The sequence below is a fragment of the Telopea speciosissima genome, chromosome 9 (genome assembly GCF_018873765.1).
Source record: "Telopea speciosissima isolate NSW1024214 ecotype Mountain lineage chromosome 9, Tspe_v1, whole genome shotgun sequence".
In the NCBI taxonomy this organism is placed as follows: domain Eukaryota; kingdom Viridiplantae; phylum Streptophyta; class Magnoliopsida; order Proteales; family Proteaceae; genus Telopea; species Telopea speciosissima.
In genome coordinates, this window is record NC_057924.1 from 27,466,040 (window position 1) to 27,488,977 (window position 22,938).

Below are 22,938 nucleotides of genomic sequence, written 5' to 3' on the forward strand. Positions count from 1 at the left end.
ATGTACTGGTCGATTGCTGCATCGACCAGGGATTTCTGCCACCACGAATTTTGCTCCTAGAGGCGCGGGACCCAGTGTTTTGGGTCGGGGATCTCGCCGCCGCGTCCTAAATAATGGGTTGGAATGTTTCCCCAATATTTTTGGACCCATAGGGCCCACAAAATCTAAATACCTGTGCTGGGTCGGCTTAAAGCATAAACAAATAAAACCCACCACTAAATGACAAACTTTGCAATTAGTATTAAAGTCGGTTTATTTGAGATACTAAGATATTAAATAACTAAATTCTATCTAAAGTCAAAACGAACTCATGTTAGGATTAATAAAAAAATTAAAAACTTATCTAATTAATCCGTCTACACTATTCTAACCGATAACGATGAAAAGAAAAACAAAGGAGAGGAGAAAAATGGTTGTTATGCTAATCTAAAGCAAGAACCCCATCCATGGCTGTGCCCACCCTAGAATTTTCCAAATTTCTCAGGTAATCGAATCTTAAAATGGGTCCAACCCATAGAATTGATTGTGTGAGCAATAATCCCCGAACAATTTGATGGAAATCCGGCCAAAACCCCATCAAAATCATGTATATCTGCGATTCTGGCTGCTGTTACATCTATGGTTGATGTCCTGGGCGACTGGGACATCAACCAGAGAATGCTGTCTCATTTTTTTAGTTACTGCCATCTCTGGTTGACTGGATCATCAACCAGAGAATGCTGTCTCAGCCTTTACACCAAATATTGTCTCAGGTTGATGTCTCGGTTGACTGCCTCATCAACCTGAGATGTTCTTTCATTCGTAAACACGTCCTAGACCTTACCACAAGGTAACCCTAGGACTCCGCACAAGTTTTGACGCTTTCTAACACTGTGTGTGATTAAACATTCGTAGGACTCTACCTTTCACTCGTCAAATCATACCGACAACTGATACGAGGCATAACCCGACTTCTTAGTCGCAAGGATAACAAAGTAAGTGGGGGTAGGCTTTGATTGCTTTAAGAATGTTTAATTCCATTTTTAGATATAACTGCCAGTAATCATTTGCATATTTAATTCCTGTTTTATATGATATTTATTGGTTTCGTTGTTTATGACTTATAAACGTGAACAATGCGAGGGTAAATGATATGCTATGTGAATGCTTGTGTTAAAATAGACGCCGTAGTAGGCTTGGAAACGAGTGGTATGGTGTGCCGTAGTATGGGATGCGGGAGCACTGTACACCTCGTACTATGTCATTTAGATGTATATGGCTAGGGATGTCATTCCTTAATGCTACAACCCTTACCAACAGGTGTCCAGGTGTTGGGTGCTCATAGCCCCTTGTCCCGAGGAGTACATGTCGGGGTGGGCTCCAGGCTATGATTATCGGGGTCTACACACGGGGAGGTATGTAATACCAACGACCGGTATGGGTTCCATATAATAATTGAGGTACGTCTCAGGGAAATGGGAAAGAACTAAGATCGTTACCCGAGTTGTTGGTGTGGCATTGACCTAGTGACCTTAGGCATTGTTTGTTAGGTGAAAATTAAGTTTAAAATTGAACCCATGCATTTAGAATTCATAATTCTCTGTGTGTGGTATATCTTTACTTGCTGGGCTCAGTGGAGCTCACCCCTGTGGAAATTCTCTTTTAGATGATCCTACAGGTGAATATTACGATAGTGGGGAGGGTGATTTCGAGCCAGAGGATTGTGGTGGTGATGTATATGCTGATATGGACGGAGAGGGGTGTGACCCCTATTACATGGACAATCCGAGTGTATCTGGTGAATAGAGACTAACAATGTAGACCGACTTTTCTGTTTTCTTTTTGTTCTTTCCTTACATTCTTTTGATGGATGGAAATCCATTGTAATTACTAGGTAGGTTACTTTTCCTTTTGGGAAATGTATATAGAATGTAACCGAATGTAGGGAATAGTAAGTGGACTAGAGAACTGGAACTTTCTGTTAATAGTACGACTTGTGCGCACTCTGACTATGTAAGTTTGTAAATATTTTATTCTTTTGGTTGCTTGTGACTTGTACTTTCTGCATCTGGATCCTGGAGGTGTCTGAGTGCCTCAGGTATTCGGGTCAGCCATCGGATCCTCCCAGGGGGTGGTTCCGGGGTGTGACAATATATATATATATATATACGTCTCACACACCATTTGGGTAACTCTCTCTCTCTACGTGTGTGGACGATTTGGGTGTTTTCTGTTTTTGGGTTTCATGCTTTTTTTACTTTTTTATTTTTTTTCCAATTTTGGTTATGAAGTTTTAGAAGATGGGTATCTGAGCCATAACAGTTTTATGTTTGGGGGTTTTATTTTTTTCATGTATTGTGGCTACAACTTCTCATGCTCAAAAACTTTTATTTAGACATTATTTGATTCTCAGTGTAGTAATGTGAAGTGTTAATGCTAAACTTTTACTAAGTTTCTCATGATTAATTCCACTCACAACACTATGATCTTGATTAATGAAGTTCCTCATTTTCTATTAAACCGTGTGTGGACTTATGGTTCATGTTTGAGGTGGGCTCCTCAACTCCTTAGGTAATATGTCTGAATTTTTTTCTTTTTTTGAGTAACTAAACCAAAGAAGCACTCCTCCCCCTTGAAGAGATTCTGCTCCAAGTATGAGGAGTTGTGCGAGTAAGACAACTTCAAAAGAAAACTTTGTTTTTCTCTCGTAGTATGTTGAAATTATTGTATAATGTTGTAATTGCTACTATATGTGAAAATAGAGGGTGCAAAATTGGTATTTTAGAGGCCCTTTGTATCGGTTCAACATTTTCTAATCATGTTAAATCTTTTTTTTTTATTATTATTTTGAAGCAGAATTTATTTTAGATGGATGATGGAAAACAGGTTGAAGTAGCTATGAAGGTTGATTTAAGGGTATAAGAGAGTTATATTGTTGGATTGATGAAAAGATAAAATTACTATTCAATATTGGTGTTGATTGTTCACGCAAAGGGTACAAGTTGAATAGATCTTTCACGATTTTACAAGAATTTAACCAAAGATCCGAGAAAGTAAGCATGGTGCAACTTTAGAATAAATGGAACATTTTGAAAGCTTTTTGGCAAGCATGGTTGTATTTAAAAAATAAGGTTAGCGGTTGGGGGTGGAACACTGATCTAGGAACTGTTGATCCAACTAGTGATGAGCATTGGAATTCTTATGTAAAGGTTAACCCCTCACATAGCAACTCAAATTTTAATTTATTGTTTAGAATCCTAAATAATTTTGGATACTCATTTTATGTCAATAAAATTGTAGAAACATCCCTAAGGAAAGACACTTTAAGAATGCCCCCTTGCAAAATGAAGAAGAATTATTTGAATTATTTCACGATGTTGTTGCTGATGGGGATGGTACGGTTTGCACCATTGAAGAACTACCACCAATACTACCAAAGGGGGGTATTTGCTTCTAATAGTGTTGTAAACTTGAATCTCGATGACTCAAATGATGATGATGATGAGTCAATTAAGGTGTCAAATATAAATAAGTAGAAAAAAAAGAGTGTTATGGGGTCATTTAAGAGATCAAAAAGTAGTGACAATCCCAATATGGAATTAGCTATTGATAGAATGATTTCTCTGGAAGAGCAAAGTAGAGTAGATATGGCGTCTTTATTTGAGATTGAAAAAACATCTATCCAAAGAACAATCGTCAAATCAATTGAGATGGCTTATCAAATTTTGAACTCTATGGACGAGATTGATCCTGGTACTGTGGACCATGTTATGGCTATGGATTTGTTTGAGGATGAAACCAAAAGACGGAGATTCATTGATGCATGAATCTTCTCACTTACCATGGATTTTGTAGAGCAATTGAGAGGTCTAGATCCTCTACTTTGTAGTTTTTTCTTGTAAGACTCATAATATGTGAATGTTTATCATTTAATATTTTCAAAGTTGGACCTATATATGTGTAGTTTGAAGATATTTTGTAGTTTTTGTTAGACTATGTGTGATTTTTTTTTTCCTTTTGAATTTTGAAAGTTGAATTTTACGTGTGTAATATGAAATATTATGTATGATCAGTTGCTATGGATGGTGACTACAAAATATTTTTATACTACGCACACAGGTATGTCTAACTTTGAAAATATTAAATGAAAAACATTTACACACATTATGAGTTGTACAAGAAAAACTACAAAATATTTGAAACCACACAATCACATAAGCTAAATTACCTATCATGTATCAAATAGACGATCCAAATTCCTCTCTTGTTTTCCTCTCAATTGCTCTACGAAGCCATAGTAAACGAGAAGATTCATGCATCAAAACAATTCCAGGTCTGTAGCCACAACATAGTCCATAGTACTAGGCTCAATCTCGTTCATAGAATTCTGAATTTGAAAAGCCTTCTCAATTGAGTTGACAATTGTTCCTTAGAGATGCTTTTTTCATCTCTAACATGCCATATTTGCTCTTCCAGAGAAATCATTCTATCAATAGCTAATCCACTTTTTGATTTCTTAAATGACCCCATAACAGACTTCTTTTTTTGCTTCTTTGTATTTGACACTTCAATTGGCTCATCATCATCGTTATTTGAGTCACATCGGGATCTAAGTTTACAGCATTATTAGAAGCAAATACCCCCCTCCTTTGGTGTTGGTGGTGGTCGTTCTTCAATGATGCAAAACGTACCATCCCCATCAGCAACAATATCATGAAATAATTCACATAATTCATCTTCATTTTGCAGAGGGGCATTTTTAAAGTACTTTTCTTGGGGATGTTTTGACAATTTTATTTTGACATAAAATGAGTTTACAAAATTGTTTAGAATTCTAAACCGGCAAATTAAAATTTGGTTTGCTATGTGAGGGTTTTACCAATACCCTTCCTCTCCACTGCATACGGTATATCAAAGGCCGGGCACTGCTTTAATCCCACAGCCACTATATTGAGGGTAAGCTTTACATAGCCAGTATTACTGTTTGATGTTGCCAGTTGTAGTATTACTTATGCATTTCAATGTTCATCACTAGGTGGATCAACGGTTCCTAGATCAGTGTTCCATCCCCAACCATTATTCTTATTTTTTAAATACAACCATGCTTGTCACAAAGCTTTCAAATTGTTTCATTTATTCTTAAGTTGCACCATGGTTACTTTCTTCTCGGATCTTTGGTTAAATTCTTTCAAGATGCAGGCCCAACTATCCTTCGTGAAAGATCTATTCAACTTGTACCCTTTGCATGAACAATCGACATCAATATTGTGTTGTAATTTTATCTTATCATCAGTCCAACAATATAATGATTCTCTTATACCCTTTGCATCAACCTTCATGGCTATTCAATTTCCTTTCCATTATCCATTTGAAATAAATTTTGTTTCAAATAAATAAAGGAAGGATGTAACATGATTATAAAATGTTGAACCTATACAAAGTACCACTAAAATACTAATTTTACACCTCTATTTTCACATACACAATGGTAGTTACAGCATTATGCAATAATTTGAACATGCCATGAGAAAGAAACAAAGTTTCCTTATGAAGCCGTCTTACTTACAAAACTAATACTTGGAGTAGGATTTGTTCAAAGGGGAGGAGTGCTTCTATGATTTATTTACTCAGAAGAAGAAGAAGTTCAAACATAACACCCAAGGAGTTGAGGAGTCCATCTTAAACATGAATCATAAGTCCACACACGGTTTAATATAAAATGTGGAACTTCATTAATCAAAATCATAGTGCTATGTTTGGAGTTAATAATGAGAAACTTAGTAAAAGTTAAGCATTAACACTTCACTGAGAATCAAATAATGTCCAAGTAAAAGTTTAGAGCATGAGAAGTTGTAGCCACAATACATGAAAAAAATAAAACCCCCGAACATATACTGTTATGGAGAAGGTACCCCTCTTCTGCAACTTTAGAATCAAAACCATAAACAACCCACCTCAATACAAGACTAGTTCAAAAGCATAGGATTAGATTAGCATCTTGGAACATTGGATCTTTAATAGGTTAGAGTCTAGAATTGATAGATGTTACGAGGAGAAGAAGGATTAACATAGATTGTAATGGCCATGGTAGAGTATAAAGATTTAAAGAATGATGTGGTGGATGTTAAAAGATTTTAAGATGGGAGTATATCCATCAAGCTTGTGATGGAGAACGAGGATGTCAATATAATTTGCGCTTACGCACCTCAAGTAGGATTGGATGAAAGTAGTAAGTCACAATTTTGGGAACACATGGATGGATTAGTGCAAGGTTTTAGTCAAGGAGAAAAGTTTATTGTAGGGGTCTAATTTGAATGGGCATGTTGGGAAAGATCCTAAAAGGCTATGAAGGTGTACATGGAGGGTATGGTTTGGAGAGAGGAATGAGGGGATCTCAGTTTTAGATTTTGTTGTGGCTTATAATTTATCCATTGTAAACACTTACTTTGAAAAGAGAGGAGCATTGAGTTACCCTCAAAAGTGGGCATCATAGTAGCCAAATAGATTTCTTCCTAACTAGAAAGTCCGATAGATTGTTATGTAACACACAACATAAATTAGTGGTCATGGATATGTGCTTCACTACATAAAATCATAAGAAAAATGAGCTTATTTGCCCTAGGATAAGATGATGGAGCTTAAAAGGAGATACTTTGAAATCATTTATTGATGAAGTGGTCAAACAAGGAAAGTGGAACTTTGAGGGAGACATTAATACGATGTGGAGTGAGATGACTACTTGTATTAAGAAGGTTACTAAAGATGTCCTAAGCGAGTCATTCCTCTAGAGAGACTTGGTGGTGTGATGATGAGGGTCATGCAACCATTAAGACTAAGAAAGAAGTTTTAAGACATGACGAAGGATGTAGAGGATGTACAAAGGTATACATTTGCAAAAAAAGAAGCTAAAAAGATAGTGGGAAAAGCAAGGGCGAATATGTATGAAGATCCTTATTACAATCTGAGCATAAAGGAAGGGGAAAAAGCTATCTATCAGGTTTGCTAAAGTGAGGGAAAGGAAGAGTAAAGATCTCGACCATGCTAGATGTATTAAAAGTGAAGATGGTAAAATACTAAAATGGGAAGGTTATTTCTGCAACCTATTTATTAAATGAAGGTACTTCAAGTGATAGTGTTCCAGAAGACTACATTACCCATTAAGATACAACATGTCGTAGATATATATGGAAAAAAGTCTGAAGTAGAAGAAGCTTTAAGGAGGATGAAAGTAGGCAAGACACATGACCTAGATGAGGTCCCAATAGAAGTGCGGAAGTGCTTAGGAATCTTTGTTTATCTTTGCTAGCCAAGCTGTTTAATAAGACTATGAGCACAAGGAAAATGCCAGTTGAATGGAGGAGAAGCATTTACAAAAATAAAGGTGATATTCAGAGCTACAATAACTATAGAGGCATAAAATTAATGTCTCGTACTATGAAATTATAGGAGAGGGTTATTGAAACCCACCTGAGACAAGAAACTATTATTACGGAGAACTAGTTTTGTTTTATGCCAGGAAGATCCACGACAAAAGCTATTTACTTTGGAGACATGTAAAGATATGGAGATTCCAAGAAGGATTTGCATATGGTTTTTATTGACCTAAAAAAAGCTTATGATAGAGTCCCTAGAGAGTTAATTTGGCAAGTACTAGAAATGAGAAGTGTTTCGAGTAAATATGTGGACATAATTAAAGATGTGTATGATGGTGCGGTGACAAGTGTAAGAATTGTGGGGGGGGGGGGGGGAGAAGTAGTGAATTCCCAACTACAATTGGGCTACATGAAAGATCAGCTTTAAGCCCTTATTTGTTTGTGCTTATCATGGATGATTAACCAGAGACATTCAGGATGAGGTTCCTTGGTGTATGCTTTTTATTGATGATATAGTTTTGGTGGATGAAACAAAGCAGAGATTAACACCAAGTTGGAGTTATGGAGATCAACCTTGGAATCAAAAGGTTTTAAGATATGCAGAATGAGGACGGAGTTTATGGTATGTAACTTTGGTTACACTAGGAAGGATAATGAGGTGGTGAATATTGATGAGAGGGAGATCTTGCAAAGTGATTATTTTAGGTCTTGGCTCCTTGATAAATGAAGAAGGTGAGATAGAGGATGATGTTTCACAAAGAATTAAAATAGAATGGATGAAGTGGAGAGGTGCATTCAGAGTGTTGTGTTGATCGGCGTATTCCTTTAAAATTTAAAGGAAAAATTTATTGGACAGTCATACGACTGATTATGACGTATGGAATGTTGGCAGTGAAGAAACATCATGTAAATAAACTCATGTAGCGGAGATGAGGATGTTGAGATGGATGAGTGGCAAAACTAAAGGAATGATCATAGTAGAGCTGATTTGGGAGTAGCTTTCATGCATGATAAGCTACGAGAAAGTTGTTTGAGGTGGCATGACCATGTTCAACGGATGCCATTTGATGCTCCAGTACGGAGTAGTGATTTGAATAAGATTGAAGGAACTAAAGAGCCAGGGGCAAACCTAAAATTACCTTAGGAGAAGTGGTGAGGAAAGACATGCATAGCTTAGGCCTTGTATCAAGTATGACCTCAAATAGGGCTGATTGGAGGGCAAGGACGTGGCCGACTCCATTTAGTTGGGATAAGGCTGAAGGATTTGTATCAAGTATGACCTCGAATAGGGCTGATTGGAGGGTAAGGACCCATGTGGCCGACCCCATTTAGTTGTGATAAGGCTGAGTTGTTGTTCAAAGCAATCACTGGTGCCTCACAAATCCTTGCTGATAAAGAAAATTTAGAGGGATATAGCCCTCAGCAAACCCCAATTGGAAGACTATTTTTACCGACCGACTATAGACACAGATCACTTGTATTAATATTCAGAAAAGACATTATGCGCCTTGCCTATGAATACATCATTCTAATTTTGTTTTATGTATATCAATGTTCATGGTAACTGTAAATATGGCATGGACAAACACCTTGTGAGATAATGCTTAGAAACTGTCTCAGAATTGGCAATTATTCCAAGCGACACTGTTACACATTCTCTTGCCAAGGTTTCTAATAGAAATGGCATACCCAGAAACTACCAACGGCTTTTTAACGATACCAGATTAGAGAAAAACAGCTTCTTTCTTTATCTCAGTATTAGTAAAAAATAAAACAGCAAATAAGCCCCCTTCTCTCACTTCATAATTGGTATTGTTCAAAGAACAACAATGGCTGTTTCGTTATCTATTTGTTTGTCGACTTGTTCATACACCATTCGGACTGTTACGTCATTCTGTCTCTGTTTCTCATTTCCTAACATTGAAAATAAGTTTCTAACTAATGTAAAACTTCGGATTCTGAATGTGAGAATGTGTGGCACCTATACTGGTGAAGCAAGATCACTCAATGGCTTTTGACAACCAAACCAGGAGACCATATAGACTTACATGCAGACTAAGATCCACAGATGTTGACATGAAATTCCCCCCCCCCCCCCAAAAGACCAAGTATGTACTTATTCGCCATTTCAGAAGAGATGTGTAACAGAACAGAACCTAGAATACTGAATACCAGAACAGAGAAGATGAAGAGGAGCTGGGGAAGAGGAGCTAGGACTGATTAGAGACAATTGTCAAACTATTCAGTCCCTCCTCACAGCCTTTATTTATATATTTAGATTACAAGAGAAGAACTCCTAATCATGTTAGGATCCACAATCATAGACAAACGAGGAAAATAGAAACCTAGCCTAATCCTAGGTACAAACCACCAATAAGAAATAATATAAGAGACAATATAGGGGATCTTGATTAGACTATGGAATATTCTAATCAAGATTCCCTACATGGTCGATATACTTTAACACTCCCCCTCAAGCTGAAGCGTACAAATCACCTAGACCCAGCTTGGAACAATTCTGATGAAAAGCAGGGCCAAACAACGGTTTGCTAAACATATCACTTAGTTGATTGGCACTGGAAACTAACGGTGTAGAAATCAACTTCTTCAGAATAGCATCCCAAATAAAGTGACAATCAACTTCAATATGCTTTGTCAGCTCATAAAACACACGATTGTTAGAACCAGGTTAACATTTCAATGAGGTTGATAAATGAGACCTTTGGAAGGTCGTGCTTGGCGCGTTGGTCAAGTGCTCACTTGTTGAACGCTTGGTCACGGGTTCAAGTCCTGGAAACAACCTCTCTGGAAACAGGGGTAAAGTTGCGTACATTTGACCTTCCCCAGACCTTGCTAAAGGCGGGAGCCTTGCGCACTGGGTACGACCTTTTAAATGAGACCCTTGCTAGGAGCACCTTTTAGGTAGCGTAGCACACAAGAAGCAACATTCCAGTGAAACTTCTTTGGTATTTGCATAATCTGTCTAATAACTCCAACAACAAAGGATATATTTGGTCGAGTAACAATAAGATAAATGAGTTTTCCAATTAATCTCCTATACCAATGTACATCTGTAAAGCATAGTACTATATCTCGCGATATATCGGTATCTCGGGCCTACCGAGATATCCGAGATATCGCGAAATATGGCCGAAATATTGCATTTTTTCTGCAATATTTCGGGGGTCCATCTCGGGGTTTTTGGCCATATCTAGGCCTCGAAACTTCATGGACAGCCTTATTTAAGCTTAATAAACACATTTAAACCATAAAATTGTAAAAATGTGAATTCAAATTGGTGTTTTGGGCTTGCACCTTGATTGACATACTGTCGCCGACCCTAATGTATAAATAGTTAAATACACATAGATTAGGCAGTTAATATTTAATAATAGTATTTAACTTCATCACATATCAAGTTAAAGCCAATACACATTGATGAGTGCCATGATTCTCATAAACTCCATAATATTCAATAACTCGCTTAAAGCCTTAAAGGCAATACACTAAGTGTCAAAGTTAGTAAGTCACAAGACTCGCAACTCGCAAGTCACAACTCACAAGTTCATAGATCAATGAAATCACAACTTAAGTTACAAATTACAAGTGCTAAAGCGCTAATAGTAGTTCTTGTGCCTCCCTGGATCAATCCCACTCATGCCTCGCTGAGTCGACGTCCATTGCTCTCTGTTTGAAGGACATATGTGGACCACGGTATAGAATCGGAGAAGAAACGAGTGTAGTCATCCACAAGTGTCACGTAAATGGAATCATCAACATATCGTAGGTAACCTATCCTAGGATATAAACTAGGGTTACCAATCGATCCAAATCGTGAAGAAGATGATCCCTCGTGATATGATGTTGGCGCCGCGCAAGAGGCGATGGCATTGGCGCATGTATGGTGGTGAGGTTGGTAGTTAGGTCCGCTAGGGTATGCAAAGATGTTATTTACAAAAGATGATCCAAGATGTCCCCTGGGATGGGACGTAGTCATAGTCCCCTACCCCACTAAACCGCCCATATGATGATGATCCATATCTATATCCATCGTAAGGTTGTGATGCACCATAATCCGATGCCAATGGAGTGGTATGTGCGAAAATTAAAATAATTATTTAAGAGCAGAAAAATAAATCCGACACCGTGAAGCCGTAGATCGGCCATTGGTGTCTAACATATATTTAATTCATTACCATCTAAGTCATATTACCCCTAATTATTTCCTATTTTAATTGTAGGAAAATGAATTTTTAAAACCAGAAAAAAAAAAAAATACATATGGAAAAAAATTTCGACCTACGTGAGGCTATAGATCGGCCTCCGTGTCTAACATATATTAATATCATCACCATCCAACAAAATTTGTACATAGTCTTTTCAAAAAATAGTTTTAGAGGAATAGAATTTACCTTAAATAGTGGAAAAAAGCTTGGATGATGAGCTTAGATGACCCTCCGATGAGTTTACGTGAAAATCCGACAACAATGTGCTTGAACAATGGCTAGAGTGTTGGATGAGAGCTTGGAAGAGTGGAAGAATAGGCAAAAGACTGAAATTCCTTAGCAAATGCAGCTCGGTGAAATATGGACCGAAATTTGCGAAATATTGTATTAAAGCCCCCTTCACGTGACACTTTAAGCCAAAATACCATATTTCGTCGATATCTCACGAGATATCGAGATATTGTCGATATCTCACGAGATATCGTCGATATCTCACGATATCTCACGAGATATCGACGAAATATGGTATTTTTCATTTCGACCTGATTTCGCATCTCGTAAGCTCGAGATATACGAAATTAAGCGATATTTCGGCGAAATATCGCGAGATTTTGAACCATGCTGTAAAGTCCTCACTCTCATTGGATCCAAGTTTTTGATGGGGATCCATGGGAGTATCTGCAAGTCTGGAAGCAAGCATTCCAGTTTCAGATAGGATATCAAGGACATATTTCCTTTGTGATAAGCTAATACTTGTCTTGCTTCGCAAAACCTCAATACTAAGGAAATACTTGAAAACACTCAACAAATAAAGATGAAGTGATTAGAGTAACACTGTGAGAACCTAAACTGTATGACAATGGAGCTGAACTTATCAAACAATGCTCTTGGAGATTGTTTCAACCCATAGATTGCCTTACGAAGCTTGCATACTTTGGTAGAATCCTCCCCTTGAGCAACATACCCCAGAGGTTGCTCCATATAAACCTTCTCCTGAAGATCACCATACAAAAAGGCAATTTTTTTGTCCATCTAATATAATGGACAATCTAAGTTGACAGCCAAAGAAATGAGAACCCGAACAGAAATCAAGCAGGCAGCATGCGAAAAGGTGTGAGAAGGTTTCAAAATAATCAACACTATTAGTCTGAGTATAGCCTTTATCAACCAATCTGGCCTTAAGCAGCTCAACAGAACCATCAGGATTGTATTTGATAGTATAAACCCATCAACGCTTTACAAGATCCTTCCCAATACGTAAAGAAACCAGTGTCCATTATTTTGAGATAATAAATCATCCATTTCTGTGTCCATTGCTGCCTTCCAGCTTGGGTGAGGAAACGCCTCATGGTTGGACTTAGGAACAAAATTAGTAGACAAAGCAGAAGCAAGTGGGTGATAGTGGGATCGAAGATGAGAAATTGAGCATAGAAGAAGAACTCGTCTCAAGTACAGGTTTCAACCAGCCAAAATAGCAAGTTGGGGTAAATTGTTTTTCCAACTTGATGGTTGGTTTCAATGGGTTTTAGACCTATTTTGGGGCTGAAACTTGGTATTCAGCCTATTTTAGCCCATTTAAACACAATGGCACTATCAGATTTTGCAAAAACAAAGTCCAAATAGGAGTTTCACTTTGGACCCTAGGTTGGTAGGCGACGACGTACTAATAGGCCCTATTCAACACATAATTTAGTAATTAAAAGCAATCAAATTATACAATTAATATAAAACAACTTAAATAAACATTACAAATGTTAAAGTATACAATACATCAATTTGTTTAACATATTATATCTATCATCCTATAAAATGTGACCGAATTATTCATTCAGAACGATTCGGTCCACATTCTTCCCATGTGATAATGCTGTTGTAGTGTTGCAGAATCACAAATATGATGCAAATCCTTCAATTTTGTAGCTGAATGTAGTCTTCGGCAGGTTGTACGTTGAAATCCAAGTGCAAAATGAGGCAACAACAGCGCACAGGGGAAAAAAGGATCAAAATCTGGAACTCGACAAAGAACTCGCGAGAGCTGTCGAGTTCTAGAAGTCTTTAAAGGAAAAAAGGGGTCGAAATTTGGGTCGGATCAAGATCTTGACTTGACCGAGATTTCGCCCGAGATGGTGTATTTTTTGAACTCGTCTAGCATCTTGTCTCGACACATTCAAAAAGCGAGAAATGCATTGAGATCTCGTGAGTTCTTCCATGAAATTGAGACATACTTTTCAATGGGATAAACAGTTAAAGATTGATGGGACTTTTGAGTACTTGAGCAAGTTACCTTTACGGACAGCGACTAGTAAGTCGATGGAGACCTCAGCATCAGAATCGGATTGAGAGGCAGGAGGATCAACGTCTACGGTAGTGGATGGCAGCTCTTGAGCACTGGGAGCAGAAGGTACTGGAGCCATGACAGTGGGGGCAGGCTCAGTAGTGGTTGTGGATGGTAAGACAAGTGGGCGATTTAAGCGATGATGATAAACATGAAGCGGTTGAGGTGAGGTGATGGGTATAGACACAAGTAGAGGCGGACCTAGAAGGTCTTCATTGGTCGTAGTAGATGGCATAGGAGAGGAAAAATAAGGAGTATTTTTAATAAAATGTGACATAAGTACTAATAAACTGCTTATTAGAAACCTTTGTACCCTTTCTGGGCCCTAGGGTAACCAAGAAAAATACATTTAATAGATCTAGGAGATACTTATCAACCACAGGGTGAAGCATGTGAACAAAACATACGCAGCCAATAACAAGTGGTGGGGAAGCAAACGAGGAACTAGCTCGATAAAGAAAAGAAAAAGGGACTTTATTATTTAAAACGGAAGACGACATGCGATTAATAAGGTAACAAGCAGTGAGGACAGCATTACACCAAAAACGTTTGGTAACATTCATGTGGAACATTATAGTCCAGGCCACCTCTAGTAAGGGCCTATTTTTGCGTTCGGCCACCCCATTTTGCTATGGAGTGTACAAACAACTAGTTTGGTGAATAATACCATGAGTACGACAAAAATCAGAAATCTCAGATTGAGTGTATTTAAGAGCATTAGCAGAACAAAAAATTTTAATTGACGTATCAAACTGAGTTTTTATTTCCTCATAAATTTTTTTGAATACAGTAAGTAATTGAGTTCAACAGGTAAACCCAAGTGGAACGAGAATAATCGTCCACAAAACTAACAAAATAAAAAAAATCCTAATTAATCTATTACGGATGCGACACGGATCCCAAATATCAGAATGCACTAAAGAGAACAATGAAGAACTTCTAATGGGGGGAGGGGAAAGGAAGAAAGAGAATCCAGGAGGAAATCAGAATTGCAGGGGGAAAAGAGGAGAGACCGTGAGAAGAAGAGGGAAAATCAGAATTGTAGGGGTGAAAAGAGAAGAAGAAGAAGAGGGGGGATCAGAGTTGCAGGGAGACAAGAGGAGGAGGGGAGGAAGGAGGGTGCACACGCACAGCCAGAAACTCAATTCATTCCTTGGTTATTCAATTCTGTTCTCATTCCTCTCAAAATACATTCTTTTAAAAACTCAAAATCAAACAAAGAAGAAAATAACTCCCTAACAACTACTTCTATAGCAATAACTGCCCCCTAATAACTATTTCTACAGCAATAGCTACCAAATAACTCTAAAAATAAAAGATAAACAAAAATAAACTAAATGCAGGGATGGTAGGGCTTGGGCTTGGGCTTGGGCCTGAGATGGTATCTCTTGGAGTATCCAATTGGGCCTGGGCTAGGGCTAGTAGGAGCAGCCCCCAAATATCCTACATCAACTCTCCCTTGCTTTAAAAAAACTCGACCTCGAGTTTGGATAAACCCAAGAAACCAGTCCATGTGATGCACATCCATGCCGTTCAAAAGCTCGGGTAATTCACTAGAAGAGGAGATGAAATCTTGAAACAGCACGTCCTCTCGATATTGTTGAGTGGAATGTCGAAGTCATACGTCATTACTGTTGCAGCATCTCCAGTGTTGTTCTTCATTCCAACTTGGGATAGGGTGGAATAATATGGAATGATTGGTGGTTGCAATCGTGTGGTTAAAGGGGGTCAATGGATGTTATGGTAAAGAAGATAAGGTAGTGTATGTGAGTATTTTGGAGTTCTGGCTTGGGGTTTCCAAAACAGGGAAGGGAACAAGATAAGAGAACTTAGATAAGAGAAGAAAGATAAGAGGGGAAGAAATGCTGAAAGGGAGAAGAATCTGAGAAAGAGAGATTCACTTAGGTTTGGGCTTTGATACCAGATAATGGGGGGGAGGGGAAAGGAAGAAAGAGAATCCAGGAGGAAATCAAAATTGCAGGGGGTAAAGAGGAGAAACCGTGAGAAGAAGAAGAAGAAGAGGGAAAATCAGAAATGCAGGAGCGAAAAGAGAAGAAGAAGAAGAAGAGGGGGGGATCAGAGTTGCAGGGAGACAAGAGAAGAAGGGGGGGGGGAAGGAGGGTGCACACGCACACAGTCAGAAACTCAATTCATTCTTTGGTTATTCAATTCTGTTCCCATTCCTCTAAAACTCAAAAATAAAAAAAAGAAGAAGAAAAAAACTCCCTAACAACTACTTCTATAGCAATAACTGCCCCCTAATAACTATTTCTATAGCAATAACTGCCAAATAACTCTAAAAATAAAAGATAAAACAAAAATAAAGTAAACGCAGGGCTGGTAGGGCTTGGGCTTGGGCCTGAGATGGTATCTCTTGGAGTATCCAATTGGGCCTGGGCTAGGGCTAGTAGGAGCAGCCCCAAATATCCTGCATCAACTTCTAGGTGTCGTACGTGCAGGAAAGGATGCACGGAAGTGTTTGCCTAGTTCACAAGCTTCACACCCAAGACGAGATGTAGGCCTGCAACTAGGAACCAGTAATTGAAGTTTAGGTAGAGACAGGTTACCAAGAGATAAATGCCATTGCATTGGAGAGGGTATTGTAGTAGAAGTAGCTGTAGTAGGTCATGTGCCATTAGGTAATAAAGACCATCGCATTCAAGCCCTCCACCAAATGTCCTCCTTCTCTAAAGGTCCTGAAAAACACAATAAGAAGGGTAGAATGTTGCAAAATTAAGAGATTTGGTAAGTTGACTAACAGATAAAAGTCTTAGAGGTAATTTAGGAACATGAAGAACATGGGAGAAGGTCATGGAAGATGTAGGAGAAACAGCTCCATGACCAGTTTGAATGTGATTCATCAGTGAAGATAACATTAGGAAGAAGTTTGAATTTGATTCATGGAAGAAAACAGGTTTGACTTATCAGTCATTTGACACAAAGCTCTAGAATCAATTAGCCAGGAGTTAAAAGAAGGGTAAAAAACAGAGTTACTTATTGCTAAGGTGGCGGTAGAGGTGGAGGCAGAATTAGCTTCAAGTTGTTAAAGGCGTTTGATTAGCTGGTTGTATTCATCACGAGACATAGTAGATGAGATATCTGAAGTAGAACTCTGAGTCATCATGGAAAGAGATCTTGGTCAAAACCACCGAGATATCTCGGTTTCACAAGACATTTTTCGACCATATTTCGTTAGTTTCGACCTGAATACCTGTATAAGTGTCACTTATCCCCATCGAAACTTGAGGAAACTTGGTTGGAAACCAGGACATACACTTATGTATGCCTAATATCAATTAAGTAAATGGTTTTATATTTGGTATTTCATTTACTTAAGATATTATTCATAAATAAGCAAATGCCCCCTCTATTTGAATCCAATTAAAAATAGTTTAAAAAAATCAAATTCTAGAAGGATAAAAAGTCGACCCCCCCCTCCTAGTTCAAGAATTTAACAAAGCTTTCCAATAAATCCAAGATTGCTTAAATCTGATTTATATTGATGGACTTATGTTCCAGTGATCCTAATTTGGTATGTGTGAATGTTGTCAAAATCGGTCTGAATGAAAATATTTTTTTAGACATCAAAATAAATTAATATTTATCGCACTTTTGGTTTTTAGCAATGTTTTACCATAGTAAAATTTTAGATTTGAGAGAAACCCCAGCATTAGAAAGTTTAAAATTGCACCTACCGTCGAAAATCCAGTTTTTGTTCTTGAACTGGAGGGTTGACTTTTTATCCTTCTAGAATTTGGTTTTTAACTATTTTTATTGGACTCAAATAGGGGGTATTTGCTTATTTATGAATAATATCTTAAGTAAATGATATAAGAAATATAAAACCATTTACTTGGGTGTCTGTCCTGGTTTCTAGCCAACATCCAAGAACAATACACTATCAAACTTGGGTCAAAAACCAAAAGTACCATTTAGAGTGTTTTTTGTTTTTGTGAAAATAGTTCATGCATTATGTTTAGAATGTCAAAAATAGGCTCATTACAAAAAAACAGATAAAAAAAAAAGTATTATTGGGCCTCGAAACCACCAACTTGAATTGGCTGGGAAAAAATCACAAGCTTCGACCATATCTCGGTTTCTTGCTGGTCGAAACCCGAGTTTTAGAACCTTGGAGTCATATCACTGGTAAGTTTCTCAGTAGAAGGGTCAGTTGTGGCTGTATTAGCGAGTTCATTCGGCCATTCAGGCTTTCCATGTTTAGCCTAGCAGGTATCCACAATATGTTTGGTTTCCCACAATAAGTGCATTGGCAGAAAGACTTGTCAAAAGACTGATAACCTGTACCTCTTCCACCAATGCCTTGGCTACGGCCCTTGGATTGTCCACGACAACGTCCGCGACCACGACTAGCAACAAAAGCTGAGCTCTCTTTGGAGGTACTATCAGATTTAGATGGATCAACCAAACGATTGATGCGAGAGAAAACTTCATTGAGAGAAGGAACCTTCTTTGCTGTGAGTAGTTGACTTTTCATAGACTGATAGTCAGGATGCAACCCAGCCAAAAATTTAGCAACATGAAATTCATCTCGTCGTCGTTTTAACTGATCCAAATTGGTGGAGTGGCTGATGTAGCTAGAGTTCTTCAATCATTCCTTTATAACTGGCAAAGTATTCATTCAAAGATTTATCTCCCTGTTGGAAAGTGAAAAACTTCTCATACAGATCATACATATGGGAGATATTCTTTTCTTGAGAGAAGCTTTTACACAAATCATTCCAGACATCCTTAGCAGGAGTGTGACGCATCACATTGGATGCAATAACAGGTTTAATACTGTTCCATAACAATATTTTAATAATAGAGTTCTCATACATCCACTCATCATGAGCTGTGATTGTATCAAGATCGTTTGGATCAGCAATAGGAGGATCATCCGTAATGTATTTTATTTTCCTTCGGCATGAATGTATGCTTGCACATCCTGGGCCTATAAGAGAGTTTGAAACTCCGGAGAGTTTGATAGTAGTGATCTGAACTTGGACATTGTCCGTTGGTGGTTTGGGATCTGCCATAAGGGTAATTTATGAGAGGTAGGGTTTGGAAACCCAAATCTCAAAAAAAAAAAAAAAAAAAAAAAAACAGTAGAATGATGAGTCGAGTGCTGTACCTGAAGAAGGAAACCAGATCTCATGTAGTCACAGTAATTTATTGGATCAATTAGAGAGATTAACCAGATAATAATCCCTCACTGGGGTACCGCAAGAAGTAGAAGAAAATTACTTTGAAGAACATGGTAGATCGAATCTGCTGTAGAAGTAGTCTTCAAGCATGAATAACAACTTCAATATGAGAATCTCCACTCGATCTTTCACTTCAGGTAAGCAGTAGTAGTAAAACCATAGTTTTCAATTGAAAATTTCATCTAGGGTTTAATTCTCAGCGATATACAGCATAGGGTGCTTCACCCTTCGAATAAAAAATAAGCTGTAGTAGACTCTCAAACCAGAATCGCAGATCACAAACAACCTAATGGTAGTGCTCTGATACCATGTAACAGAACAGAACCTTAGAATACCAGAACTCACCCAGATCTTGAATCAAGTAGTAGATCCTCAACGCAGGGGCCCAATTCATTCTCCAGATGAGTTGGGAGCTGGGGCAGCCTGAGCGTGAGCCAGCAAGAAAAATAGTCGAACTATTCAGTCCCCTCTCACAGCCTTTATTTATGTCTTTAGATTACGAGAGGAGGATTCCTAATCATGTTAGGATCCACAATCATAGACAAAAAAGGAAAATAGAAACCTAGCCTAATCCTAGTTACAAACTACCAATCAGAAATAATATAAGAGATAATATAGGGGATCTTGATTAGACAATGGAATATTCTAATTGAGATTCCCTACATGATCGATATTCTTCAACAAGATGAAAAAAACCCAAATCGTAAATCACAACTATTAGATGCAAAAAAACCCCAAATCACATGATCCGAAGAACAAACCTCGTAACAACGATTGGAAACCGTGAGTCTGTAGATCAAGAGGTAGAAATGGGGAGGGTGAGAGAGATCGACATAGGGGAAGTATTGGTTTGACTTATCTCTGCTAATCCCATAATGTCCGCCACCGAGCGATGATACTCTCTGCAAAATGCAAACATCGGTGAGAGGGAGATGGGAGAGGGCAAGAACTAGTAGAGCGAGTGAAAGAGGCTGAGAGTGGATCTTTCACATAACTTCAGATGCCAGTGTGAGTGGGGGAGTGCCAAGTTCAGTGAGAGGGATATGGGACATGGGAGAGTTTGAGGGAAGAATGGATGTATGGGTATGGGAGAGATGAGAGACATGAGGGAAAAAGGGCTGTTATGGGTAGGTGTCGAGGGTTTTTATTTTCTGTTTCTAAAAGAGTTGAGCATTTTTAAATCTGTTCAAGTTTTTCGCAAAATTTGTCTTCTTTTTGCCTGGTTCATTATATTAAAAGCCCAAAAATGAATTGGTGCTACCCAACACGTTTTTGTTCTTTTATGAACAAAAAAACTACAAATAATTAAAAAAAAAAAGAGTTACCAAACAGACCCTTAGCCTCCCTCGAAAACAACTTTTCAAGAAAGTTTATGTGCGGAGTTTTTGGCTAAATGCTGGAGAAGAGGCTGATCTAGTTGTACGAGTTCACTTATAGATTGGGCCGCTTTACTACCAGGTGCCTTGCCTAGTCACTCCCTTGATGCATTATGACATTTTCTTAGAACGACCATAGCAGGATTAGATTGGGATTCTCTACAGTGGTGCATGGAACACTATCAAGGTGAAACAAGGAGGGTGAACGTTTCTGATGTTGCCGCATGCTTGACGGATATGCCTCAATGGCAACAATTTTCTCCGTCAGCTATGAGCCAGTCCAGTCTCCTCACTCATGGAGGTGCAGTTCGAGATCACTACAAGGGCATCTTGGGTTTGTGACCTAACTCGGAAGAACTGATGATTTGATGCAGTTGCATGGCTGGACCAGCTTGACTTAGGCTGAGAAGAGCAAGGTCCAAGCCTATATTTTGAACTTTTATTTTTGTAATTTGGATTTTTTTTTTATTGCAGTTGGATACTGTTAGCTATTGCAGGAGTTAGATAACAATAGAAGCCAATAGAAGTTCAGTTGTTTTCGGATTCCTAGTGTATGGGGGGTGTGTGGGGTGCTGGTGGTGGGTGGGTGGGTGGGAATATAAATCATTACCTTCGGCTGATTTAGTTTGTTCAATTTGGACCCATCAGGATCTCCCAGAGTTGAGAATTGAATCCTTCTTTGTGACACTTTGACTCAGTCTGGTTTCAGGACACTTTTATCTTATTCTGGTACGATTGATTTCAAGAAGTTTGGGGGTTAAGAATTTATTCCTAAAATTGCACGTTGATTGGGCTTTGACACCTGTAACCTGTTGGATTTACCGCTGGTTTTGTTCTAACTAAAGGTAGGTGATGAATAGTTTTGAAAATTAGAAGGACAAAAATGTCCTTCATTACCCAAAGCCCTTGATTTTACAAAGTGAATCTATTATACCCCTATTCTAAATTAAAATTCCATAGAAGTCATTTTCACCTAATTTTATTTACCCCTCTATCCCAAGATCCTTTGTTCCTCCCAATAATGGGGTACTAAATTTTTATCAGAATTTACTGAATTGCCATTGTTCTTTTATATTTGGATTATTCACTTTGGTGGGGCCAAAGCAATTTACATCAGGGTTTTGGAACCCAAGGTTGCTATGTTACATGTTTTGAAAGGATAGGACTTTGAGATAGGGGTTATCCATGTAGATCCAACATCAGCTTATTGATTAGGCCACAGGCATGCAGTAGCGAGAACTTTGTGATACATAAGTGTCATTGATCGACACCAATGTCCTAAATGTGCATTTTTCCGTTAGCATAAGCAGACATTGAACTGTATTAGGTACAAAGTATGGAACTGAGGAACTTATATGGATTATTAACCTCACAGCTGGGGATTGCCTTGGCATCAAATGTTTTGATCAATGATTTACATGCTTTATCTTCTATGAATGGGGTTGGTACTTTCAGCAATTTAGATTCCACGTATATCTTAAATGTAGTTTTTATTTATTATCATTTTTGTTTGAACCATTTTGCATATTGATATAATGTGAGATGGTCTGCAGCCGTTAATGCCGACAACAGTGTTTGATAATATGTTTCCTGTTTTGTGATCAGATGAACGTGTACCCACAGAACTGAAGAAAGCCATCATGCAAGCTCGAATGGACAAGAAGCTCACTCAAGCTCAGCTTGCACAGGTACCTTTCTAGTTCTCATTTTGTTCCCACATGCTTTTCATAATTAGTTAATTTATATTTTTTGGAGTTGGGGGTGGAGGGGGACAAGGTACTTCTCTGATTCAGAAATTGAAGGCTTGGAATTATTATCTGCAGATGATCAATGAGAAGCCTCAAGTGATCCAAGAATACGAGTGTGGCAAAGCCATTCCAAATCAACAAATTATTATCAAACTGGAAAGGTTTCTTGGTGTGAAACTGCGAGGAAAGAAGTAGAAATTTGGCATGTAAACTGATCAAATATGATAATTGAACTGGTAGTCTGAAGTAAATTGTCAGAGTCCAACTGTTGTGTGTAATCCTTGAACTGTCTGTTGCTACCTGCCGTTTGTAGCGTTCACTGTAAGGAAACTCTCTTAAAGTGGCTCTGTGACAAGTCTTGGGAACTAGTGAGATCAACTTGTTCACTAGGGGTTTCGTCTGTCTTATAGTGGATGAGCTGCACTTGACAATAGAGTTTGGCTTTCAAATCCTCCCCAGCGAGTGTAAAAATCTGCTATAAATAAATAAAACTAACTTAAAATGCCCTTCTTTGTCTCTGCAGAGTTACATATTTTGTAGATAGTAGCATTAATTTAATTTTATTTAAAAAAAAAAGATTATTTAGTTACTTTTAAGACATTCCAAGACAGATTCTTACAACTGGAAATGGTCATTTTTATTTACCAACTTTGGGAAAAGTTCTTACCCTACTGTGTAAGAAACTATTTCGCTCTTT

At 38.1% G+C, this 22,938-nt stretch overlaps 1 protein-coding gene across 1 annotated transcript in view; it reads left to right on the top strand.

Annotated features, from left to right (window-relative positions):
- The window catches only part of LOC122639268 (multiprotein-bridging factor 1a-like), a 36,686-nt gene extending 14,038 nt beyond the window's left edge, over nucleotides 1–22,648 (top strand). The window contains exons 3-4 of the mRNA XM_043832085.1: nucleotides 22,099–22,181; nucleotides 22,317–22,648. Of these exons, the coding sequence (XP_043688020.1) occupies nucleotides 22,099–22,181; nucleotides 22,317–22,436 (203 nt within the window). The 3' untranslated portion in view covers nucleotides 22,437–22,648. The remainder of the gene's footprint in view (nucleotides 1–22,098; nucleotides 22,182–22,316) is intronic.
- Nucleotides 22,649–22,938: the final 290 nt, after the last annotated feature.